Here is a 25,324-nt window from a genome sequence, read left to right on the forward strand (position 1 = left end):
AATATTTGAATTTAAGGCCCTGACCGGTGGTAGCTCAGTTGGTTTAGAGCCTTGCCCAGTACACCAATGTTGTGGGATCCATCCCGTCAGGGCACATGCAAGAATCAACCAATGTATGCATATGTAGGTAAGTTAATGTTTTTCTCTCTCTCTAAAAAATCAATCAATCAATATTTTTAAATTTAAGCACTTTGGGAGTCAACCCAAACAGTTCTAGTTTGATGAGGCCACATGCAACACTTTGCAAAAAAAAAAGTCAAATGCTAGTGAAATTTGGGTTTCTATTTTGTCAAACTTTCTTCGTTTCCAAGTGACAAAATAGTAACTTCTTACAAGTGCAGAGTGCCTTGCCCAAGCCGCATGGTTGGGTAAGTCACACAATGGCGAACGTCTGCCCTGTGCTCCTTCCAGCAAAACCTGATTTAATGAGGAGGTAGGTTCTGTTATTGTCCCCACTTAACTGATTAATAGCAGAATCCGAACCTTTAGCTTTCCGTCCCAACAGTGTGCTCTTTCCTGCCAACCTGTTGTAATTAATTTTTTTTTAAATCCTGTTTCCTGCCTCTCCTCTTCCAGTTTCCTTTCCCGCTCTTTTTAGGGCTTGTCCTGAAGACTGCTGCAGAAAAATGACTAAGTAGAAAAAGTAAAATATGAACTGAAAATAAAAAAGAGAAACTCGTGTCACAAAGAAAACGAAGTCAGGGGGCTGTGTTCCAGGCCCGGCTGGGCGAACCCCGTAAGAGGAGAAAGCCCAAGTACCCGCCCTCAAACAGACCCCTGCGGGTGCGAAGGTGGGCGCTGCTGAGGTTAAGACTGGTGCGCTCCCGCAGCCACCCAAACCTGCCGAGAGTGGGAGCAAGGAAAGGAGAAAGACGCGCCCAAAGGAAAGCGGGACAGCAAGGGCGCGAACGCTAACGCCAGCTCGCCTGCCCGCGGGAGGCGACCCGTGCGGCCACGTGACGCGACCACGTGACGCGGTCAAGATGGCCGCCAGCAGGGGCGACGGCGGCCCGGTGGAGTGGAGGCCGGGGCCGGAGCCCGGAGAAGAGTTCGAGGTAGTGGACAGGAGCCAGCTGCCAGGCCCGGGGGACCTGCCGAGCGCGGCGAGGCGGCGGGCGGCGGCGGAGGGCTGGTCTGCGCCCATCCTGACCCTGGCGCGCAGGGCCACGGGCAACCTGTCGGCCAGCTTCGGGAGCGCGCTCCGCGCGGCCGAGGGGCCGGACGGCGCGGAGGGCGCGGCGCGCGCAGGTAGGTCAGTGGGTTGCGCTGCCCCGCGTTCCCGGTGGAGTGGTGGGCCGTCGCGGGTTGGGAGCCGGCTGGCCGGGCCTTGCTAGGGGAGTTCCCAGTCTGACTTGTCCTGTTTTCTCTGCTCCGTGGCCACGCCCAGATGAGCACGTGGGCTTGGGGGGCGGGTGTTGACTCCCACGTGCGTTCCCACAACAACATCCTTACTCTCATGGGTGAGCATTAGGAAAATGTTTGCGCTTAGGTTATCTGTATGAACTTTAATTAGTGATTCAAGGCTGTTCTCTGCCCGCCCACGCGCACCTGCAGGTGTGGCCGTCCTGGGGCCTCCGCACGGGCGGAGCTGGGGGTGCGGGTGCAGACGAGCCGGAGCGCCGTTGCCCACGCGCTGTGTGATGCACCGCGCTTCCCAGGGCACATGCAAGAAAATTGGGACATTTCTTTTTTTCACCCCATGATCTCTTATAGTCCTTACAGCCCTTGTCTGGAAAGCGTTTGAGCACCTTTGTGAGAAGAATGGAAACATTACAAGTGTGACTTTCTGGGCTGCATGTGGCTAGGGGCTGCCTGTTGCATGGCGGTGAGAGCGTTTTCTTCTTCCTAGGAAGGGTGTGGGACACAGCTGACTGCGGGGCTCCGCTCCCCAGGATGTGTTAGGGTGCCTGGGAGGTTTTCTGATCGTGCCCTATCCACCGGTGAATTTGCTGTAGAAGTCACACTGACACCAGAATCGTGAATTGTGAAAATTTCAGGGGTTAAGAAAAACTGAGTAAAGTTTAAAATTGGACTTGAGATTCTGGCAACGAAAAGTAGTTCTAGATTAGAAGGTAATGGGAAAGGCTGTTCAACCCAGATTTCTGGTTCCCACAAGCCTGCCAACTTTATCCAGTCCCTGGTGTTTGTCTACCCCACACACTGGCAGTCCTGAGAGCCCAGGCCTGGGGTCTAATGGGGCCTCTCAGATGGTTCATGGCATGTAGTAAGCAAATAAATTCGTCAGGGCCTAGCACACAAATGCATACAGGGTTGGGGAAAAGTAGGCTTGCAGTTCATATGGAAAATAATACAACGATTAATAAATAATACAAGAATAAACTTTTGTGTACTCACAACTGTAAACCTACTTTTGCCCCACATTGTATTTGAAAAATACTTGTTTTCCATTTATGGTAGATGAATAATAGCCAACACTTACATTGTGCTTCCTAAGCGGCAGATTTTATCTTAACTCTACATGCATGAATTCATTTTATCTTCACAATACTACCTGGTAGCAGGACTGGCTTCATGGTGTACAGCCGATGCAGGCTGTGGTTAGTGTGGTCACCCAGGACTGGCTCTGAGCAGTGCCCCATGCTTGACATCCTCATTAATTATATCTCTGAATTTGTGTTTTGTAAGTGAAGTCCAGTGGAACAAAGGAGCATGTGCGGAAGCGGGGCCTGGAGCTGGGCTCATGTGTGGTTCTCCCTTCCACTGCCTCCTTGGAACAGGTTCTCAGCCCCACCCACCCTTCCCGCCCCAGTAAGGACTGCCCTGGGGCTTGTCTCTACCCCTCCCTGATGCTACTCCATGACCACTGCTGGCCCGGGGTGGGGGGGAGGGGGGGGTGGAGGTCACACCTTCTGAGTCTCAGGGCAGGGCAGTCAGTCAGGCTGGCAGCACCACAGCACACTAGGCAGGCAACTGGGCAGGGGCCTCACACCACCCCAACCAGACAACACTGTATCCCTGCAGGAAGTTGTGATGCCTTAGACCAGGGGTGGGCAAACTTTTTGACTCGAGGGCCACAATGGGTTCTTAAACTGGACCGGAGGGCCGGAACAAAAGCATGGATGGAGTGTTTGTGTGAACTAATATAAATTCAAAGTAAAGGAGCAGAGGGGCAAGCAAGAGAACCGGATAGAACAGCCGGATCCGGCCCGCGGGCCGTAGTTTGCCCAAGGCTGCCTTAGACCCAATGAAGGGGAGATTGACGTCCTCGTCTCTGCCCATGTAGCCAGCCCCAGGTAATAGGTACCATTATTCTCCCCGTTTTATAAAGAGAGAAACTGAATTAAAGAGAAGTAACTTGACCTGGTTACTTAGACATGGCAGAAGCAGTACCGGAACCAAGACATCTGCCTCTCGAGACCATGCTCTCAGTCAGAATAACTCAATGCCTCGATGCCTCTAATTTTATAAATAAACTAGAGGCCTGGTGCACAAAAATTCATGCACAGGGGAGGGGGGGTGTCCCTCAGCCCGGCCTGCCCCCTCTCACAGTCCGGAAGCCCTCAGGGGATGGCCTACTGACAGCTTAGGCCTGGGGAGCAGGCCTAAGCCACAGTCTGGCCTCCCTCTGCGGGAGGCAACCGGGCCGATCAGGGGAAGGCGCTGCCCCCATCACCCCGCTGCTGCTGCCACTGCTGGCCACCACAGCCACCTGCCCTTGGCCCTCACAGCTGCTCCAGCTTTGTCTGGAAGATGTCCAGTCTATCTGGTCTAATTAGCATATTACCCTTTTATTAGTATGACTAGTGGCCCAGTGCATGAATTTGTGCACATTGAAAGGAAATTAATTAGAAGAAATATTTTAATATTGCTCTTCGCCCTTTTTTTATAATAGTGTCAACCAAATTGACGATTGACAATGACAGATCGAAACACACGCGTGTGATTGGCACCAGTGAGAGCTTTATATGTATCACGCATGCGCACGTCAACTTAGCCTTTTATAGATATAAGAATACACTTGCTTAATTAGACCTGCTTTCTGATTTAGCTAAATTTTTTCCAGCCTAACTTCTCTTTCAGATAATTGTCAGCAACACAGTAGTAAATATCAACACAAAGCAGATTATTATTGTAGATCATGCAGGGAGAACAATGGATAAAATATTTAACTGCGTCAGTGTTTGACTATATTCTGCGCAGTGAGAAAATCTGAAGTCATTTTCAAGGTCCACCATTTCTTCTTTACAGTCGGGTCAAGTTTCTAAGCTTTCTAAATCTCTGTTTTCTGGCTAATGAAAAGAAAATATGATTCCACCAAGTCTTCTATCTACCTACTCCAGGACTTCTGTAAGGATCAAATGAGATGAGGCTTGGGAAAATGCTTCACAGACATTTGGTTAAAGTGTGAAATGTTTGCACCTGGCTATAAAGCAAGTCGTGTTTCTGGGCTGAAGAAACTCCAAGGATGCTAGTCACTAGGGAGAGGAAGCTGGGTGTTGCTACGTGACATCATTACCCGGCACTCACAGTGACCATTTCCAGTCTGGGCTGGGCTGTGGGCTGCATTTTGCGCCATGGGGTCTTGGCAGCGTTGGCTGCGATTTGGTGGGGTGTCACTCCAGGGTGGTGGTGGGGCCTGTGTCCCACTTGGGGGAAGCCAAGTGTTGGTTTGTTGGCACCGGGTCCATGGTGCCGGCGAGTGCGTGTCATGGCAGCTCCTGCATTGAGCATCTGCCCCTTGGTGGTCAGTGCATGTCATAGTGACCGATCGGACACTTAGCATATTAACCTTTTATAGATATAGACTAGTGACCCGATGCATGGATTTGTGCACATTGAAAGAAAATTAATTAGAAGGTGGCCGGCAGGGTGGGACTGGGCAAGATGGGCCGGACATGCCCTGGAGCCAACCTCCTGCTGTCCCTCCCTGGCTGGCTGCACCTGGGGTGGCACCATGGCTTAAAAGGCATCTGCGGAGTGAGCGGCGTCCCTCTGGCAGATGGGGTTCCCTTGGCCTGGCCTGCGGAGATTGGCTGAAACCGGCTCTCCAACATCCCCCAAGGGGTCCTGGAGTGCGAGAAGTGTGGAATGCAAACGCAAGTGTGCAGTAAACCAGATTCGGGGCTGACAGTGCCTCAGCAACAACATAACCCACGGCCAAAGGTGGAATCATGTGGCCACGTGAGGAATCGGGCTCTCTCCTCTCTGGTTTCGGGGTGCATCACCTGAGAACCGCCGCTGCCAAGTCACTGCAGCTCGGCAGCTCCTGCGTTGAGCGTCTGCCCCCTGGTGGTCAGTGCGCATCATAGCGACTGGTCCAACAGTCGGACACTTAGCATATTAGCCTTTTATATATATAGATTGCCATAACATATACATATGGATTTTTTAATTAGACAATTTATAGAAAATATTATGTAAATAACTGCCGCTCAGATCTGGTAAAAATTGTGAACATGGGTTACCAAGGACCAAAATGTGGGGAGGAGCTGGGAGGAGCTGTGTAGCTAGTCCCCAAAGGTGACCTGGATTTGAAGCTCTTCAGTAGGATAGGAATGGGGGTAGGGAAAGGAAATGGACCCTGGGCATCACACTTGGCAGAGGCCTCAAAAAATCAGGTTCAGAGAAGACAGCAGCATCCTTCCCTCTTATCCCCCAAGCCAGGGCCTGCTCATTCCTCTCTTTCCCATTGATCTGCTTCCACAAGCAGTGAGGACAGAGCTTTCTCAAAGGAAGTGGTGAAGAGCAGAGATCCAATTTGAGCAACACTCTTGCCAGATAAAATTATTTTTGTAATAGAGGTTAAAGGGAAATGAGGTAGACTGTTGTGGAATGCTCTGAATATTTCTTTTACAATGCTGTCCTGTGTTGGGCCTGGTAGCACAGCATGCCACAGTGATTCCCCATTGCATTCACATTGTTGTCTTGTTTTGGGGGGATTGTTTTTTCTTAAGATAATAAATGTGCATGGTAAAACAACAACAACAAAAGACATACAAAAGAAAACCCAGTGTAGAGGAAGTCCTCCATCCCAGAAACTGTTCCTGTGGCATGTCCCTTCATCTCCACACACAATTCTCATACAAACCACAGGGCATACACACAGGGTTCCACATCTTGCATTGTTATTCATCCTCCTCCTAAAGGATGAATAACAAAACACACATGTTTACAGAATTAACGTGCCCAGCACAATGTCTTGCACATGGGTACTCACTGAAGAAGGCACTCTTTGATTTTAAAATTATATATTTGCCATTGGGTAGGTGGTAGGTATGCCTTTCTCTGTTTTCTTCCATGGCAAATTTTATTTTGTGGTGCAACTTTTTCCAAAGGGAAGCATGATAACTTTTTCCCCTTCGCATTGCTGACCTCCTTAAGTTAGCCATTAACATAAATATAAATTAGGAAAGTGTAAAAACCATTTTCTTCCTTGTCGGTACAGATGACACCATACTGTAAGATAAAATACTTCAAGAAACCAAAGGGCTACTCAACTAAAACTTACATCTACCTGTAAGAATCTAGTCCTTTCACTATAAAATTCAGAACCCAACAAAAAAAAACGTTCAACCCCCTCCCCCTCCTGAGTACTTATTCTCTCTACCAGATGTTACAACACACTGGCAGCCCTTTGAGCTGTTTGTGGCTGCTGGTTTGTATTTTTTTCTATCTTGAAGGTATAAAAGCATTTAAAAAAAATTTTTTTAGGCAATTAGCAGGTCTTACATAAAAATGCAGGACCCCAGTTTCTGAAACCTCTACTGATAGCATTTCTCCAGCAAGAGGGTCTGAAGCTCAGCCCATCTCTGCTGTGCTCATTTAGGTCACAGGCCCGCCCTTCTAAAAGCGTCAAGGTTGAGATCCCTGATCAGACCACTTATTTGGCAATCCCATAAGTGTAGAATTTTGTGACATTCTGTGTGTTGTGTTGAATTATTATTAATGAAGCTTAGAGATGTGAAAAGCATGGCCAAGGTCACAAACCTAGTAAAATTGAGAGATAGACCAGGTTGAAGATCCTTCCGCTCCAATTTTCCATAATTCTAAGTCGAGCATGTGTGGGAATAGGTGACTCACCAACCGGGGTGGATGAGTTGGCTGCAGTGCACTGCCATTCCCAGCATCAGTGGTGGGAGCCGCTGCCACCCCCAGCTCTGACCACCTAAAACACTAGTCTCCACGTTTTTTGCTCACATGACCCCCTAAAGTAGTGGTTCTCAACCTTTCTAATGTCGCGACCCTTTAATACAGTTCCTCATGTTGTGGTGACCCCCAACCATAAAATTATTTTCGTTGCTACATCATAAGTGAAATTTTGCTACTGTTATGAATCATAATGTAAATATCTGTGTTTTCCGATGGTCTTAAGCAGTGGTCCTCAAACTTTTTAAAAAGGGGCCAGTTCACTGTCCCTCAGACGGTTGGAGGGCCCGACTATAGTTTTAAAAAAAACCTATGAACAAATTCCTATGTACACTGCGGGCCCAGGACGAGTCGGCTGCTAAGCAGGACAGGCAGCGGCACCCGGTGGGCCGGATAAATGTCCTCCGCGGGCCATAGTTTGAGGACCCCTGGTCTTAAGCGACCCTGCTAGTGGTCACGACCCACGGGTTAAGAATCGCTGCTATAGAGCCTAAGACCATCGGAAAACACAGATATTTACATTACGATTCATAACAGTAGCAAAATTACAGTTATGAAGTAGCAATGAAAATAATTTTATGGTTGGGGGTCACCACAACATGAGGAACTGTATTAAAGGGTCACGGCATTAGAAAGTTTGAGAACCATTGCCCTAAAGAAACTTCAACTTTTTTTTTTATTACTTTAGAGAGAGAGGAAGGGGACACACACACACACACACAGAGAGAGAGAGAGAGAGAGAGAGAGAGAGAGAGAGATAAATTTGTTGTTCCACTTATTTATTTATTCATTGGTTGTTTCTTGTACATGCCCTGACCCAGGATTGAACCCGCAACCTTGGTGTATCAGGATGATGCTGTAACCAACTGAGCTTCTCAGTCAGGGCAAGAAACTCCAACTTTTAAAGTTGACATATAAAGTTCTTCATCATAATTTTAAAGTTTAGAATACATTTTCCGGCTCATTAAAAATGTTGACTTTTTGAAATAAAACTATTACACCACTTTTAAGTGTGTCAAGTGGTATGTAAATACCTTAATGATTTGATAAGCACTAGCATTCATCTTAAAAATAAGCATGTTTTTTAATATTTAAAAATTTTTACATTTTTCCCTTCTTTTACCCCTTGAACTTGAATTCCCATTCCACTTCCATATGTTTTATAATTTTTTATTGGTCATCCTATCATATATCTCAGCCAAAAATATGTAAATAAAAATTTAATAAACTTTTCTTGTGACTTAAGCTCTAAGTGTATAAAAATTTTTCTTCTGGAATGTACCATTAAAAGTATTGGTGATGAGAAGTCGATACAAGGAATTTAAATATAATTTTATAAATAATCATACATATATTTTTCATGGCATTGCCTCTCTTTTAAAAAACATATATTTTTATTGATTTCAGAGAGGAAGGAAGAGGAAGGGAGAGATAGAAACATCAATGATGAGAATCATTGATTGGCTGCCTCCTGCATGCCCCCTACCGGCCCACAACCCAAACATGTGCCCTGACTGGGAATTGAACCATGACCTCCTGGTTCATAGGTCAATGCTCAACCACTGAGCCACACCGGGTGGGCAGGTGCAATTGCCTCTGTTAAGATGAGCTAAATGGTATTGATTTTTTCATTAGCATGTATCTATAGATGAATATATATGATTTACTGATAAAATGTGATAGGACTCAGCATCAATTTTATTCCAGATTTTTTGTTTTTATGAATGTAATCCCTGAGAAACCTGGTTCATATAAATAAGAAATATAGTTTTGTTAGAGCAGTGTTGCTCAAGTCTTTGAACTCCTAAGTTATATGCTCCAAATCACATTGATCTACTGTCAGTAATTTTTTTTTCAAAGCAAATGAAAATCATCTGACTTGCAAGAGAAGATACAACTTGCAAGTGTTACCCCCACCCGCTAGACCAAGTTTCCTTAACTAAGTGCAATAAAGCAGAGAGGTTTTATAATTTTTATTTCCTTTGCCCATTATCCATTTCATTAAAGTTTCAAATGTATAAATATAATACATAGGATTCTCTCAAAATTTAAAAATAATTAACTATCTCAACCTCTGGGAAGTTTTCCAACAAAGGCTTTACCAAAACTTATCTAATGATAATTATGCTTGTAATTCTTTTTTTTTTTTTAATATATTTTATTGATATTTCACAGAGAGGAAGGGAGAGGGATAGAGAGCTAGAAACATCGATGAGAGAGAAACATCGATCAGCTGCCTCCCGCACACCTCCCACTGAGGATGTGCCCGCAACCAAGGTACATGCCCTTGACCAGAATCAAACCCGGGACCTTTCAGTCCGCAGGCCGACGCTCTATCCACTGAGCCAAACCAGTTTCGGCGCTTGTAATTCTTTTATGTACTTAGTTATCTTGTTTAACCCAGAACACTCAAAATGGTTGGGGACATCTAAATATTATTTCATTACACCTTTGCGGATACAATATTTTTTGACCAAAAGACTTATTTTATGTGTACTTCAAAGCTATTTTCATCAAAAACTTGGAGCTACAGTTTGGCTCATTTAATTTATGAAACATGTCCATGGAGTTAATGGCACATCCTAGAGTATTGAGGCTAGCGGAAAATAATTATTTATAATTGAGGGGGGGTAATTTTCTAAATTCAGGACACCCAGCAGAGGACTAGAAGTGTTCCCCTCTCCCCCTAGACAGGTTTCCTTAACTAAGTGCAGTAAAGCTAAAGCATTAAGGGATTGAAAGCTCTTCATGTTGTTGGTGACTTAATCATCACAAGCGGCTCCACCACCATGTGGTGTGTGCAATTGTGTGGGACTTTATGCAACCAGGCCAATGCATCAAGAGGACAAGGAGTGAATTGACACTCTTCTGTGGAATGGGAGAAGAAAAAGTGCCTGTGAAACAGGAAGGTCTGTTCATGGGTTTCCTTAAAACATCTGGGCTTGCCTCGCCCTCTGCAAGACTTCCTGGATATGTACAGCAATTGGAAGACCACTAGTTTATAGACCGGGCCTGTCTTCTGTACGGTTAAATCTTTACAAATTGTTTCTATGGTTATTTGGTTTATTCAGGGTGACTCCTCTTGATAAGGTTTTATAATTTAAAAAAATTTTATTGATTTCAGAGAGGAAGGGAGAGGGAGAGACAGATAGAAGCATCAATGATCTGCTGCCTTCTGCACTCCACCCACTGGGAATCAGCCCACAACCTAGGCATGTGCCCTGACTTCCTGGTTCAAAGGTCGATGCTCAACAACTGAGCCACGCTGGCCGGGGAGGTTTTATAATTTTTATTTTCTTTGCCCAGTAACCATTTCATTAAAATTGTCAAATGTAGAAATATAATACATAGGATTCTCTCAAAATTTAAAAATGATTAAACCGCCAACCCAAGTGCTTTATTTTTTTCTCTTTCCACAACCAGGATGAAATGTTCAGACAGAGTTTCCTTTCCCAGAGCTAGTCTTGGGTTTTGCTGAGAGTGGAGAATATTTAGTCCCACCCAGGCTGTCTCAAGTCTCAATGATACTTACTTAATGCCTTTATTATATAACTAGTGACCCAGTGCACGAAATTCGTGCACATTAAAAGGGGATTAAGGAAATAATTTAATATTGCTATTTGCACTTTCTTTATAATAGAAGTGTCAGAGATGAAAGAAAATTAGTAAAATGTATATGAAAACTTTCCTCCTGTCAGAGTCTGGGGCTCACCACGGGACCCAGAGTCAAGTCCCCACCTACCCACATGCACCTCAAAATCGCATGAGACCCAGACTCGGCTGGCCCCCACCCCCTCCCCATTGGGCTAGATCCAGACCCGGCCAGTCCCACCCTTGTAAAGCCCTGCCAGGCAGGGGGTGTAGCCTCAGGTCCCCTGGCCTGGTGCAAGGATTGGGGGGCGTGGCCTGAGGTCCCCCAGCCAGACCAGGGCAGGGGGCATGCCTTAAGGTCCTCCGTCAAGCCCTGCCAGGTGGGGGACACGGCCTGAGATCCCCTGTCAAGCTCCACTAGGTAGGGGGCATGGCCTGAGGTCCCCGGTCAAGCCCTGCTGGGCGGGGGAGCGCAGCCTCAGGTCCCCCGGCCTAGCACCGGGAGGGAGGCGCAGCCTGAGTTCCCCTGAACCAGCACTGGGCGTGCACCTTGAGGTCCCCCGTCAAGCCCCGCTGGGTGGGGGGCATGGCCTGAGGTCCCCTGTCAAGCCCAGCCAGACAGGGGGGTGCAGCCTCAGGTCTCCTGGGGTGGGGGGCGTGGCCTGAGGTCCCCTGTCAAGCCCTGCTGGGCAGGGGGTGCAATCTGAGTTCCCCCTGCCTGGTGCCGGGGTGGGGGGGGGCACAGCCTGAAGTCCCCTGTCAAGCCCTGCCAGGTGGGGGGTGCAGCCTGAGGTCCCCCAGTTTGGCACTGGGGCGGGGGGAGCAGTCTGAGGTCCCCTAGCCCAGCACCAGGACGGGAAGTGCACCTTGAGGTCCCCTGTCAAGCCCTGCCAGGTGGGGGGTGCAGCCTGAGGTCCCCGGCCTGGTGCTGGGGCGGGGGGAGCAGCCTGAGGTCCCCTAGCCCAGCACCAGGATGGGAAGCGCACCTTGAGGTCACCTGTCAAGCCCTGCCAGGTGGGGGGTGCAGCCTGAGGTCCCCTGTCAATCACTGCCAGGTGGGGGGTGTGGCCTGAGGTCCCCCAGCCTGGTGCTGGGGCAGGGGGAGCAGCCTGAGGTCCCCTAGCCCAGCACCAGGATGGGAAGCACACCTTGAGGTCCCCAGTCAAGCCCCGCTGGGTGGGGGGCGCAGCCTGAGATTCCCTGGTAAGCCCCATGGGAGGCGGGGGAAGGCGTAGCCTCAGGTCCCTGCTGATTGTTCATTAAGGCTCCTTATGGGAACTTGGCCTCAGCTGTGGGTGCAGCCATTTTTGTGACAGAGTGATGGTCAATTAGCATATTCCCTCTTTATTAGATAGGATAGGATTCAGTTATAACTTCATTACTTTCAATTTAGCTAACATATATATGCCCTTTTAACTGTATCCATATAAATTAATGCTCATAAAAGAAAAACAGGCAAGCAAAGGATTAACACCAGAAATATACAGATCAACTCTTGTTAATATTTAACAAGCAATTCGGAGATTACGAACTTAACGATTAAGCACAGTATAGTAATCAGACAACTGCAAACTAAAAAACGGTAAGTCCCCCGTCCCATTTCCACCTGCAAACCTTAGGCGAGGGTCGGTGCAGGATCGGAGCCACGCGGGACAGAGAGAGGATGACACGGGCACAGAGGGCACAGAAGGCACTCCCCCCCACCCCCCGCCCTTCCTGCCTGGGGAGTTTTCTGGTCAGGACTTTTAAGAGTTGAAGGTCTAGCTTTGCGCAGTGGCGGTATCTTAGCCTGTGAGGTTTATCTGACATGCGATTATTGCTAATTAAAAAATAAGAAGTTGGTCTCTTTCCCTTCCGCGTGCCACTGAAGATCCTGGTGTCGCCATGGGTCGCCGTCCCGCCCGGTGATGCTAAGATCCGAATCTTTGACCTGGGGCGGAAGAAGGCGAAAGTGGATGAGTTCCCACTCTGTGGCCACATGGTGTCAGACGAATATGAGCAGCTCTCCTCCGAAGCCCTGGAGGCTGCCCGTATTTGTGCCAATAAGTACATGGTGAAAAGTTGTGGCAAAGATGGCTTTCACATTGGAGTGCGGCTGCACCCCTTCCACGTCATCCGCATCAACAAGATGTTGTCCTGTGTTGGGGCTGACAGGCTCCAAACAGGTATACGGGGTGCCTTTGGAAAGCCCCAAGGCACAGTGGCCAGAGTCCACATTGGCCAAGTCATCATGTCCATCCGCACCAAACTGCAGAACAAGGAGCATGTGATTGAGGCCCTACGCAGAGCCAAGTTCAAGTTCCCTGGCCGCCAGAAGATCCACATCTCTAAGAAGTGGGGCTTTACTAAGTTTAATGCGGATGAGTTTGAAGACATGGTGGCCGAGAAGCGCCTCATCCCAGATGGCTGTGGGGTCAAATACATCCCTAATCGTGGTCCCCTGGACAAATGGCGAGCCCTGCACTCGTGAGAGTCTCAGTGCTGCCCCCACCTTACACCCACCAATAAATCAACTTTCCATCAAAAAAAAAAAAAAAAAGTTGAAGGTCTACATTTTTACCAAGTTTCTGTGATAATAGTTTCCTGGGTTTGAGGGGACAGTTGGCACGCATCTGTCCTGGATATCTAATACTGATTGAACACAAAGTTTTTAAACCTCAAAACAAAGCGACAAGGTTAATGGCATTGAAATGGAAAGACACAAAACTCATAATTGTCCGCTCATTGTAGACGAAAGGTGGGCAACAATTTGTGAGTCCAGAACCGAGTGGCAGGTGCTTCCCAGAAGGAACTCGGATGGCACCTTCACACCCAAGAGCCGGTTCCAGACCCCCTCCAGGCCCAGGGGGCACCCGCGCCCCACGTGACGCCCGCGCGGGCTGTGGGCGTGGCCTCTTGGGGTTCGTCCAATAGGCACGTCCGGGGGCAGACACATTCTCCAGCTTGGGGCGGGGCTTCCTGCGGCTTGCGCCTCTCAGGTGGGTGGAAAATAGAACACTGCGTGCGGAGAGGCCGCTCCTCTGCTGTCTGACCGCGGGCCAGGCGGTCCTGGTGCGGCTGTGACCACCGGGGGTCAGGTGACTGCGGACCCGTTATCCGCACGTTTGCACCCCGCGCTGACCACCTGCCTCCCACCTGGCTGGTCTTGCCATTATTGTCCCGCGTCCTTGCCCTGGAGCACACGCAGTCCACTGACAAAGCTATCCCTGCTTCTGCCCCACAGCTTCCAAGTCCCAGATGATGGAGGAGCGCGCCAACCTGATGCACATGATGAAACTCAGCATCAAGGTCTTGCTCCAGTCCGCTCTGAGCCTGGGTCGCAGCCTGGATGCGGACCACGCCCCCTTGCAGCAGTTTTTCGTGGTGATGGAGCACTGCCTCAAACATGGGCTGAAAGGTGAGCCTGGGGTGTCCGGGGCTCACAGCATGTATTCATCAGTGCAGAACATTGTTCTGGTGCTAGGATAACAGCAATGTTCAAAACAAAAGCTCCTGCCTGCAAGATGGGACATTCTTGAGCAATGCTGTCCAATAAAAATAGTCATGCAAACCAGATGTGCAATTTTTTTTTTAAATATATTTTTATTGATTTCAGAGAGGAAGGGAGAGGGAGAGAGAGATAGAAACATTAATGATGAGAGAGAATCATTGGCTGCCTCCTGCATGCCCCCCACTGGGGATCAGGCCTGCAACCCAGGCATGTGCCTTTGACTGGAATCGAACCTGGGACCCTTCAGTCTGCAGGCCAATGCTCTATCCACTGAGCCAAACCAGCTAGGGTCAATTTTTAATGTTCTAGTACACATTTTTTTTTTTAATTAAAAGAAACAAGTAAAATTAGTTTTAATGATTTATTTTATTGAACTGAATATATCCAAAATATTGTGATACATAATCAGTATTTAAAAGCCTTACTAATGAGATATTTTGCATTCTTTTTTATACTAAGGCTTAAAAATCCACTGTGTTTTACATTTATAGCATGCCTCAATTGCACTAGCATTTGAACAAGTGTTCAGTAGCACATGTGGCTAGTGATAACCTTGGACAGCACAGTTCCTGACCAGGAGGTAGATGATAAATGCCAGGAACAAACCAACGTAATTATAAAATGCTACAAATTCAAGGAAGCAAAATAGGTTAAATGATAGAGAATCCAAGAGAAAACCTTTCAGCTGGAGTAAAAGGGGCCAGTTTTTCTGGGGAGGTGAAATGTCAACCGAGACATACAGGAGAGGGAGGAGTCAATCATGTAAAGATTAGGGGAAAGCAAAAATTAGAAACAAAAAACAGGTTAAGGGTCCTGAGTGGGACCACCCTTGGCCTGAGGAAGAGATCAGGTAACTAAAGGGTGCTGAGAGGAGAAAAGTAGGATGGGCTAGAACATGTAGGCCTTTGCGGGTGAAGAATTGGGTTTTATTCTAAGAGTACTGGGAAGATTTTAAGCAAAGGGAAACATGACCTGACTTCCATTCATAAAAGACCCCCAGCAACGTGGAATGCGAATTGAAGGGTGACAATATTAGGAGCAGGGAGACTCATTAGGAGGTTATTGCAGCAGTTCAGGTGAGGATGGTGGTGATGTCCATTTGAAGTTAAGTGTTGATTTTGGCATCAGGTAGGAAGGAGAAAGGGGAAGGACTTCACAAGGGATCATGTTTTATCTCCTGGGCAGTAAACAACTTGGAGAAAGAGCATAAATAGGTACATCAGAGAATCCCTGTTTCCAGAAGAAGGGAGAGCTCATGTGTTACTTGGCTCTCCCAGTCCTCAAGACTAAATTTGAAGCGTTTATTTGGCTTTTGGAAGAGAGACCATGGACCCCTGAAGACATTTTGCAACCTATCCTTATGACTAACACTTTCGTTTTCCCTTTTAGTTAAGAAGAGTTTTATTGGCCAAAATAAATCTTTCTTTGGTCCTTTGGAGCTGGTGGAGAAACTTTGTCCAGAAGCATCAGATATAGCCACTAGTGTCAGAAATCTACCAGAATTAAAGTGAGTAAGAAGTCATCACATGGTCTTGATATTTAGAAAAACTTACCCATTTCTTAATTCCTTGCTGATTAAACATTTTCTAATTTAAAACAAAGTGCATGAACCACATTCAGGGACAGTGTCTGGCTGGCATGGCTCAGTGGTTGAGTGTCGACCCATAAACCAGGAGGTCATGGTTGGATTTCCAATCAGGGCACACACCCAGATTGCAGGTTCGATGCCCAGTGGGGGGGCATGCAGGAGGCAGCCAGTCTATGATTCTCATTCATCATTGATGTTTCTCTCCCTCTTCCTTCCTCTCTCTGAAATCAATTTTAAAAAAAGAAAAGGAAGAAAAATTTAAGTATTAAACTGTACATACTGTTCTGTAGGCTTTTTTTCCCCATTTCATATTAGATTTTAGACCTCTTTCCATTATCAGATACTCATCCACATCACTTTTGAAATGGGCATAGCTTTATGTTATCTAGCTCATATGTTTAACGCCTCTTTGGGCTTTGTAGCTGTCTTCCAATGCTCATCCTCCAAATAGTGCAGTAGTGACCATCCCCAAGCATCCCTTGTGCATTCTAGTCACTTCCTGAGGCTGTATTCCAAGATGTAGAATTTGGATAACCAGCCATCACCAACCTGCCTGCTGGAAGAATTGTGACAGTTTACACCCCCACTGAGCAGCCTGTGTCAGTATCCATTTTCCACAACATCCCAACATTAAATACCTTTTTTCACTATATTGTTTTCTTCCCTTTTACTCTGGTTCTTTCCCCGCCCCCCCCTCATCATTTATTTGGCGGGGCGGGGGAGGGGGTTACGGGGGTGTTCAGAGCCTTTTGTATTGATGAAGTTAGATGAGCCATGAGGTCACTGGGGTGCACAGCCAGGCTGTGGCCCTAAGAGTGCCCTTGGATGCAGACACTGATGACAGTGGTGCCTCTGTACTCCTGAGTGTCACAAATGCACTTACTCTGCTTAAAAAGAATCTTGTTTTTCTTAAACAGTGTGAGGTGTATAGTAGGGAGGCTTTTTTTCCTTTTTCTAATGTTTAAAACAGGCCTTTTCAAGTTTGCACCTTTGAGATTGGTTGCACAACAATGTGAATGCACTTAACATTACCAACCAATACACTTAAAAAGATAAATTTTATTTCATACGTTTTCTACCACAATTATTTTTTAAAATACATTTTTATTGATTTCAGAGAGGAAGGGAGAGGGAGAGAGAGATAGAAACATCAATGATGAGAGAGAATCATCAATCGGCTGCCTCACCCTAGCTGGTTTGAGACAACCAGCCTAGCCTAGGGGTCCCCTACACCTAACCTAGGTAACCGCTAACCTAGCCTAGGCGACCCCTAGCCTAGCCTGAGGACTGAAGGGTCTAGGGCAGGGGTGGGCAAACTTTTTGACTCTAGGGCCACAATGGGTTCTTAAACTGGACCGGAGGGCCGGAACAAAAGCATGGATGGAGTGTTTGTATGAACTAATATAAATTCAAAGTAAAGGAGCGGAGGGGAGAGCAAGAGAACCGGATAGAACAGCCGGATCTGGCCCGTGGGCCGTAGATTGCCCAAGGCTGGTCTAGGGTTTGATTCTGGTCAAGGGCACATGCCCGGGTTATGGGCTTGATCCCCAGTGGGGGACGTGCAGGAGGCAGCCGGTCAATGATTCTCTCTCATCATTATTGTTTCTATCTCTCTCTCCCTCTCCCTTCCTCTTTGAAATTAATAAAAATATATTTTTTAAAAAATCGGCTGCCTCCTACACGCCCCACATGGGGACTGAGCCTATATCCCAGACATGTGCACTGACCAGGAATCGAACCGTGACCTCCTAGCTCATAGGTCAACGCTCAACCATTGAGCCATGCTGGACAGGCCACAATTATTTTTTAATTGCATCTTTGAGCTAATGCCTCAGAAACCTTGTGAGTCTTCAACACTTTAACAAGCACTGACAATGTTGTGTATGAATCTTTGAAAGAATATTTATCCATTCTACAAAGCTAATCTAATATTTCCTGGTTCCTGTGAAATTTTATCAATATACACAAAGTTTTATCTGATTATATTTGTTCCAGGAATCAGATTTTGTGGCTTAAGATTTTTCCCCTGTTTTGTCAAAATAAAAAAAAAACACACACACATGCCCATGATACAAAATTCAAACAGTACCCAGAGGTATATAGTGAGCTAACTGCCTTCCCTGACATTGTGCTCCCTCAACCCCCAACACAGCTATTCTTACCGAGTTCTCTGTATTCACAAGCAGGAATGTGTGTACCTCTTGGGCTAACTTGTCTTTTTGCTTTGTTTTATTGTTATTATCCTATATAATAAAGAGGTAATATGCAAATTGACCATCACTCCAACACACAAGATGGCTGCCCCCCATGTGGACACAAGATAGCCAGCAGGGGAGGGCAGTTGGGGGGACCAGGCCTGCAAGGGAGGGCAGTTGGGGGTGACCAGGCCAACAGGAGAGAGCAGTTAGGGGTAACCGGGCCAGTAGGGGAGGGCAGTTAAGGGCGACCGTGCCAGCAGGGGAGGGCAGTTAGGGGTGACTGGGCCTGCAGGGGAGGGCAGTTGGGGGGACCAGGCCTGCAAGGGAGGGCAGTTGGGAGGGACAAGGCCTGCAGGGTTGGGCAGTTGGGGGCGACCAGACCAGCAAGGGAGGGCAGTTGGGAGGGACAAGACCTGCAGGGAAGGACAGTTGGGGGGGACCAGGCCTGCAGGGGAGGGCAGTTGGGGGGGACCAGGCCTGCAGGGGAGGGCAGTTGGGGGCAATTGGGCCGGCAGGGGAGCAGTTAGGTGTCGATCAGTCTGGCAGGGGAGTGGTTAGGGGGTGACCTGCCAGAAGCGGGTGATCAGGCTGGCAAGCAGAAGGGGTTAGGGGCAATCGGGCAGGCAGGCAGGCGAGTGGTTGGGAGCCAGCAGTCTTGGATTGTGAGAGGGATGTCCAACTGCCCGTTTAGGCCCCAGTGGGATCGGGCCTAAACGGGCAGTTGGACATCCCTCGAGGGGTCCCAGATTGGAGAGGGTGCAGGCTGGGCTGAGGAACAAACCCCCCCACAAACACTGTGCACAAATTTCGTGCACTGGGCCTCTAGTCCTATATAATAAAAGGCTTGTATGCAAACAACCGAACAGCAGAACGACCAGTTGCTATGATGCACACTGACCACCAGGAGGCAGATGCTCAATGCAGGAGCTGCTCCCTGGTGGTCAGTGAGTTCCCACAGGGGGAGCACTGCTCAGTCAGAAGCTGGGCTCACGGTGGCAGGCCTAAGCCATCATTTGGACATCCGCCGAGGGCTCCCGCGCTGCAAGAGGACACAGGCTGGGCTGAGGGTCCCATTCCACGCCCACCCCCTCCCAAGTGCACGAATTTCGTGCACCAGGCCTCTAGTTATGCCATAACAGTTTGTTTCTCTGTTTGAATTCTAGGACAGCTGTGGGAAGAGGCAGAGCTTGGCTTTATCTTGCACTCATGCAAAAGAAACTGGCAGATTATCTGAAAGTGCTGATAGACAATAAACATCTCTTAAGGTAGTTCATCACCTATCTTTGCTTGTCTTGCTTTGAATTAAAATGAGTCTAACTCTATAATGTATAGAGCTTTTATTCAAATTATTATTAGTCATAAATATTCTCTGGCTTAGTTTTAAAAGTTCAATTCATTTTTTTGAGCACGGATATCTGAAAGTTGATATGAATGGCTGAAGATTTATATTACTTTTCATTTGTAAAAGTTATTTTAAAGATAATTCTTCAAAAATACCTAAGATTAGGTAGTTGACAGTATACTCCATTAAATTTCAGCAAAATTGTATTTATTAGATTGGATAACGACAGGGAAAAATTACTTTCGGACTAAATGCTTTTTGTAATATCTTACCGATTTTAGGATTCCATATCCAATTTATAAAATTTTATCTCTTAGCATCAGTAATTTGACTGGTTCATATATATTTTTTTATATTTTTTTATTGATTTCAGAGAGGAAGGGAGAGGGAGAGAGAGAGAGAAACATCAGTGGTGAGAGAGAATCATTGATTGGCTGCCTTCTGCCCACTCCCTACTGGGGATTGAGCCCACAGGCCAGATACGTGCCCTTGACTGGAATCAAACCTGGGACCCTTCAGTCTGCAGCCCAATGCTCTGTCCACTGAGCCAAACCAAGTAGGGCTGACTGTTTCATATTTGATATTTATAACTATAAGCAAAAATAATCATTATGAAAGGAATTTTCTCTAGAATATGAGAATTCATAAGGGAAAAATCTCTCGAGTTAATTCTCTTATCTAATTGAGATAAAAATAAATTTTATAGTATGGCCTGCTACTCCAAATTTTTCATTGTTTTCAAGTCATGGTTTATTGTTGAATATTCTTTACATGATAAATACAGATTTCAAGTATGTCATGTCCTTTGTACTCTGAGCACAGTTACGCTGAGTAACTTTGAGTTACAGATTTTGTCTAAAAAACTGATTCTTAAGATAGTAAGTTCTCGCGTGCGCGCGCGCGCGCGCGCGCGCACACACACACACACACACACACACACACACACACACAATGGTAAATTAGCAGATCAATGGTGACCAGAAGCAGTCAGAGACGGGCTGCTGTCCCACTGCAAACAGCCGCGGTGGTGGCTGCTGTCAGGAAGTAGGAGCAGCCAGTGTTGCTCCATGGGACATGTGGAAGAGGGAAGAACTTTATTCTTGGGTGTGGGAGTTGTCCTCAGCAATGTGGAAGAAGGAGCCTGTAGGGAGAGGAGGGGCAGATGGTCAGGAATGTAGGAGCCAAGAGGAGATGAGAAGGGCTGGGGTCCAGGATCCAAATGGCAGAGTTCACCATAGACCAGAGGCAGGAGGAGCCCTCTCTAAGCCATAGGAAGGAGAGAGACCAGAGGAGAAATAGCGACTTGCAGCAAGAGAGGAAAATGAAAGGGAAGGAAGTTCACACAAGGGAGCTGCTGGCAGTCAGGCCATGAGCTGAGAGGTGGGAAGGCAGGTTGGGGTGGGGAGAAGGGGTGGTGAGGACATTCCTGAATGGCTCCCCCGGCCACCAATCTCTTGCAGTGAGTTTTATGAGCCAGAGGCATTAATGATGGAGGAAGAGGGGATGGTGCTCGTCGGTCTGCTGGTGGGACTCAATGTTCTTGATGCCAATCTCTGCTTAAAAGGAGAAGACTTGGATTCTCAGGTAAAGTGGGGATTTGGATCCTGATGGAATAACTTCTCTAGGCCAAGGATTTTATGTAGGATCTGCAGACAGTGCTGAACCTCAGGCAGGCACAATGGGTGTCTGACTGAAGGCTATGCTGGGGTAGGCAGGGAAGCACTGGGGAAGGGTGAAGAAAGCTGGGCAGGGGCTCACAGAAAGCACGCATGCTTGTGAGCAGGAAGAGCTCTCCAAGGCTGGAGCCCAGATGCTCCACAGGGAGGTGAAGGTGAAGGCTGGGTTCAGATGCTGGGCCACCGGTGTCAGGCTAAAGGCTTTAACATGGTCCTTGAGCTTTGAGAAGCTCTTGGAGGTTTTTAGGCAGTGAAATGATCAGGTCAGAGCTTGAGAACAATCAATTTCACATCCAGGCCATGAGTTAGAAGTGGCCAAGAATAGACACAGCAAAACATTGAGCGGACAAGCCTACGAGTCCCGCAAGATTGGATGAGAAGTGGGGAGAGAGAGTCAGGAGAGGTTTGGGAAGTCAGGTTAATAAAATGGGGCACAAATGAAAGTAATAAGTAAAGTACAGAGAGGTGGGGCAACCCGCTTAGAATGGGAGCAGGTGACCAGGGTTGAGGCCTAAACTCCTGGTGTCTGAGCGGGACAGACACCCTGAACCATCCCTCCCTTGACCCCTCTTCAGGGCAAGAACGGCCTTCTGCCCACCACATGTTTATACCTGAAAACTCTAAAGCTTCCCTAATCCCTAAACACCCAGGTCAGCTTTTTTTTTTTTTTTTTCAATAGTTTTGTTGTTTTTGAGTATTGAACAAATTTTTTTAAATACAGAGGTATATTTTTGCCCTAGCTGGTTTGGCTCAGTGGATAGAGCATTGGCCCACAGACTGAAGGGTCCTGGGTTCGATTCCAGTGAAGATCCTGGTCGTGGTCGGGGTGGGTGCGGGAGACAACCTATCAGTGTGTATCTCTGACATCAGTGTTTCTCTCTCTGTGTCTCTCCCACTCCCTTCCAGTCTCTCTAAAAATTAATGGAAAAAATACCCTCGGGTGAGGATTAACAAAAAAATATAAATAAATAAATACAGAGGTGTATTTTTTAAAAGAATCTAAATATCACACATAATCCCATTACTCAGAGATAACTAATTCAGTGTTACATTTTGGTATATATTCTTCCAGCCCCCGAATAAGCAGATGTTTGTATGTGTGTGTGTATTTTAGAGAGAGATGTTTGGAGTTGTTTTGTTTTTTATCAAAATATGGTTATTTAAAGCACACTACGGTAATTTTTTTTAAAGAACATACTCTACATAGACCCCAGTGTCACTGAGATGTAAGCCATTTTTAGTGGCTAGATAGTATTCCATTTTATGAATGTACCATATTTATTTAACCAGTGCTTATTAACTTAGGTTGTTTCCATTTTTTAACAACAATATTATAAACAGCCTCATACCTCTTTGTACTCTTGTCCAATTATTTCCCTACGATAAATCTGGGGATTGATTGTCAAAGTATGCACATTTTGGTGTCACGATGAACACCAGCAAAACTTTTTTTAAATAAGATTTTCATGTTTCTGGAAGAATTGAATCGTGGGCTGATAATGAACCAGTGCTACACATTTGGCAATCTATCCATCTATTTCCTTTTTCTTTTTTTAAATATATTTTTATTGATTTTAGAGAGAAGGGAGAGGGAGAGAAAAACATTGATGAGAATGAATTATGTATTGTCTGCCTCCTGCACGCCCCCTACTGGGGATGGGGCCCGCAACCCGATTATGTGCCCTTGACCAGAATGGAACCCAGCGGGAGTCCACAGGCCGATGCTCTATGTGCGCTGAGCCAAACCAGCTAGGGCACGATGAGCATTCTTGGTCTTTTTCAATCTGATAGACAAAGCAACTGTTCTCAAGTTTACAGTTTTGAGAACTAGGGAGGTCAAGTATTTTTTCTTCTTATTTATTTTTTTATTGATTGATTTGAGGGGGCGGGGTGGGAGAGAGAGAAACATTGATTTGTTGTTCCACTTATTTACGCATTCACTGGTTGATTCTTGTATGTGCCATGACTGGGCATCGAATCCACAACCTTGGCATATTGGGGACAATGTTTTAACTAACAGTTAGCTGGCCAGGTCAAGTATTTTTTTCATGTTTTATTTGCCATTGATGGTTCGGCTTTTAACTACCTGTTTATATCCTTTTCCCATTTCTCTGAGTTTTTCATCCTCCCCCCACCCCCCCAATCCCCGGTTTCTCAGAGCGGATTTTCTCTGTAGAAATTTTTTGGGGCAATCAATTTTAATGGACTTTCCTTTATACTTTTTAAGGTATTGTGCTTAGAAAGTCCTTCCCCACCTAAAAATTATTTTTTAAATCAACTGTGTATTTTTTACATTTAAATAATCTCCCTGTCATTTGTTTTAACATAGTGTGCAGTATGAGTCTAGATTTCTTTACTAGTGTTAAACCAATTTTCTGAATATCATGTATGATATGTTATTTTTCTACTAATTTGAAATTCTGAGGACCAGGGTCTTCACACTTTCAGGGTTTCTTTTTTCTTGCAAATTTTGGATCAAAGTTTTCTGTTTTTCGTCTGCCTCTTATGGTGGGACAACAGCCCTCAAGTCTCAGCTGTCTCCTTTGCCTTGTGTAGTCCTGCACTCACGGGTCCTAGGGGCTTCCCTCTGCACAGACCAGACTTCACGCTGGCTGGCCTCGCCCTCTTCTCGATCCTGGAACCCTGAGCTTCCATGTCTGGGTGGGGACAAGGGTATAAACATTTATTTATTTTTTTAGGGTACAGATATTTATAAATTTTTATACATTACAAGACATGAGGGGCAGTAAATGCAGTTTTTTGTGGTGACATGGATGTATATTTTGATACCAGCTATTACAGGCTCAGTATTGTTAATGTGGAGGGAATATGGCACATTCCACTGCCCGCCTGATGACTTGTAATGTGGAAAGAACTGAATTAAAGTGATTTTATAACAACTTTGCCTTTTCCCCAGGCTTTCTGTTCCTGTTGTTGAAGGCAGTTTGGCCAGTCTGTACTGGATTTTGAATAAACTCTGTATCCTGAAAGAAAAAAAAAAAAGAAAAAAAGAAAGAAATTCCATCTTTATTATGTGCGAAATATCTAAAATACAGAAGTTTATTTCTGGACTCTCTGTTTAGTCTCTGGATCTCTTTATCCTTACATCAGTAGCACAGTCTTTTAATTTCTAGAGCCATATGTGTTGTTGTTTTGCTTTTGCGTTTTTTTCGGTTTTTATTTTAATCCTCACCTGAGGATATTTTTCCCATTGCTTTTCAGAGAGAGTAGAATGAAGAGATGGAGGAGGGGGGAGAGAGAGAGAGAAACATCAATGTGAGACAGATACATTGACCGGTTGCCTCCTGCACATGCCCCAACTTGGGATAGAGAGTGAACCCGCATCCGAGGTTCATGCCCTTGACTAGGAATTGAACCCACAACCCTCCAGTGCACAGGCCAATGCTCTAACCATTGAGCACACCAGCTAGGGCCCACATGGTTTGTTTTATACTCTGGTAGTTCACCTCTTGCCCACTTTGTTACACTTTTTTCAATATAGTTCAGGCTGTCCATTCTGCCAGCTCAACTTGAACATCATTTTGTCAAATTCCAAAATAAAGATTGGGAATTGTATTAAATAATAGATGTGCTTGAGCCCCTGCTGTTCTTTAACGCAGTGCCTCTCATCTGTCACCATAAAGTGTGAGTGTTTGCTATTGATGTCTGAGGAGTTCTCCGTCCCATGTTTAGAAAGTACTGTTTTATTCTAATTTACTTTGTGTTTTTATGAAAAGTGAACATTAAATGCTAATCAAATACTGTTTTTGGCATCCATTGAAATGTCATATTTGTTTTTAATTCATAAATATAATTGAGTTAATTCATTGGTTTCCTGTGTGATATTATGCCTGCATTCCTAAAATAAGTCTCCATGCATTATTCTCTGTGTGTGTTTCTAGATTTAATATGCCTCTGGTTTATGTGGAATTTTTGTGTTTCCAGGTACTAGTGACACTGTTCTGAATTTCCCTTCCTATGCTGTCTTTGTCACTTTTCAGTGTAAGGATTGTATTAATCTCATAAAATAAGCTGGATAGAATCCTTTTTCCTGTTTTCTGCAGCAGTTTATTAGAGCAGGAGTTATTTTTCTTTGAAGGCTTGCTGGTAGGACCACTTCTAATACCTTTGTTGGTCCTAGTTCTTTTATCACATTAAGTTTTTTCATGGCTTTTGGTTAGTGTATTGGTTTCCTAAGTCTTAGGACTATGTTTTAGTCATTTAAAATTTTCCATAAGTCATTTGTTTCATTCAGATCAATTATTATATCAGCATATTCTCTTACAGCACCGTAAAATCTCACCGTTCTCACATGTAATATCGTGCACTTGC

General features: G+C 46.0%; 2 protein-coding genes across 3 annotated transcripts in view; both read left to right on the top strand.

Moving 5' to 3' along the window:
* The first annotated feature begins 959 nt into the window (after positions 1-959).
* Positions 960-25,324, top strand: part of RUFY1 (RUN and FYVE domain containing 1) — a 79,074-nt gene continuing 54,709 nt past the window's right edge. For both annotated transcript variants that reach the window (XM_080676731.1, XM_080676730.1), the window contains exons 1-5: positions 960-1,248; positions 13,922-14,095; positions 15,578-15,695; positions 19,138-19,239; positions 20,777-20,900. In XM_080676731.1, the coding sequence (XP_080532857.1) occupies positions 984-1,248; positions 13,922-14,095; positions 15,578-15,695; positions 19,138-19,239; positions 20,777-20,900 (783 nt within the window). In that variant the 5' untranslated portion in view covers positions 960-983. The remainder of the gene's footprint in view (positions 1,249-13,921; positions 14,096-15,577; positions 15,696-19,137; positions 19,240-20,776; positions 20,901-25,324) is intronic.
* On the top strand, positions 12,085-13,237 carry LOC308250525 (large ribosomal subunit protein uL16-like). Its single transcript, XM_080673242.1, has one exon. The coding sequence runs from the start codon at positions 12,677-12,679 to the stop codon at positions 13,166-13,168; it is 492 nt and encodes a 163-aa protein (XP_080529368.1). The 5' UTR covers positions 12,085-12,676; the 3' UTR covers positions 13,169-13,237.

Source organism: Plecotus auritus (assembly GCF_963455305.1).
Source record: "Plecotus auritus genome assembly, chromosome: 6".
NCBI lineage: Eukaryota > Metazoa > Chordata > Mammalia > Chiroptera > Vespertilionidae > Plecotus > Plecotus auritus.

What these genes read in the sequence shown, in the direction of transcription:
- LOC308250525 (XM_080673242.1), top strand. Translation starts at nt 12,677, where the DNA reads ATGGTGTCAGACGAATATGAGCAGCTCTCCTCCGAAGCCCTGGAGGCT.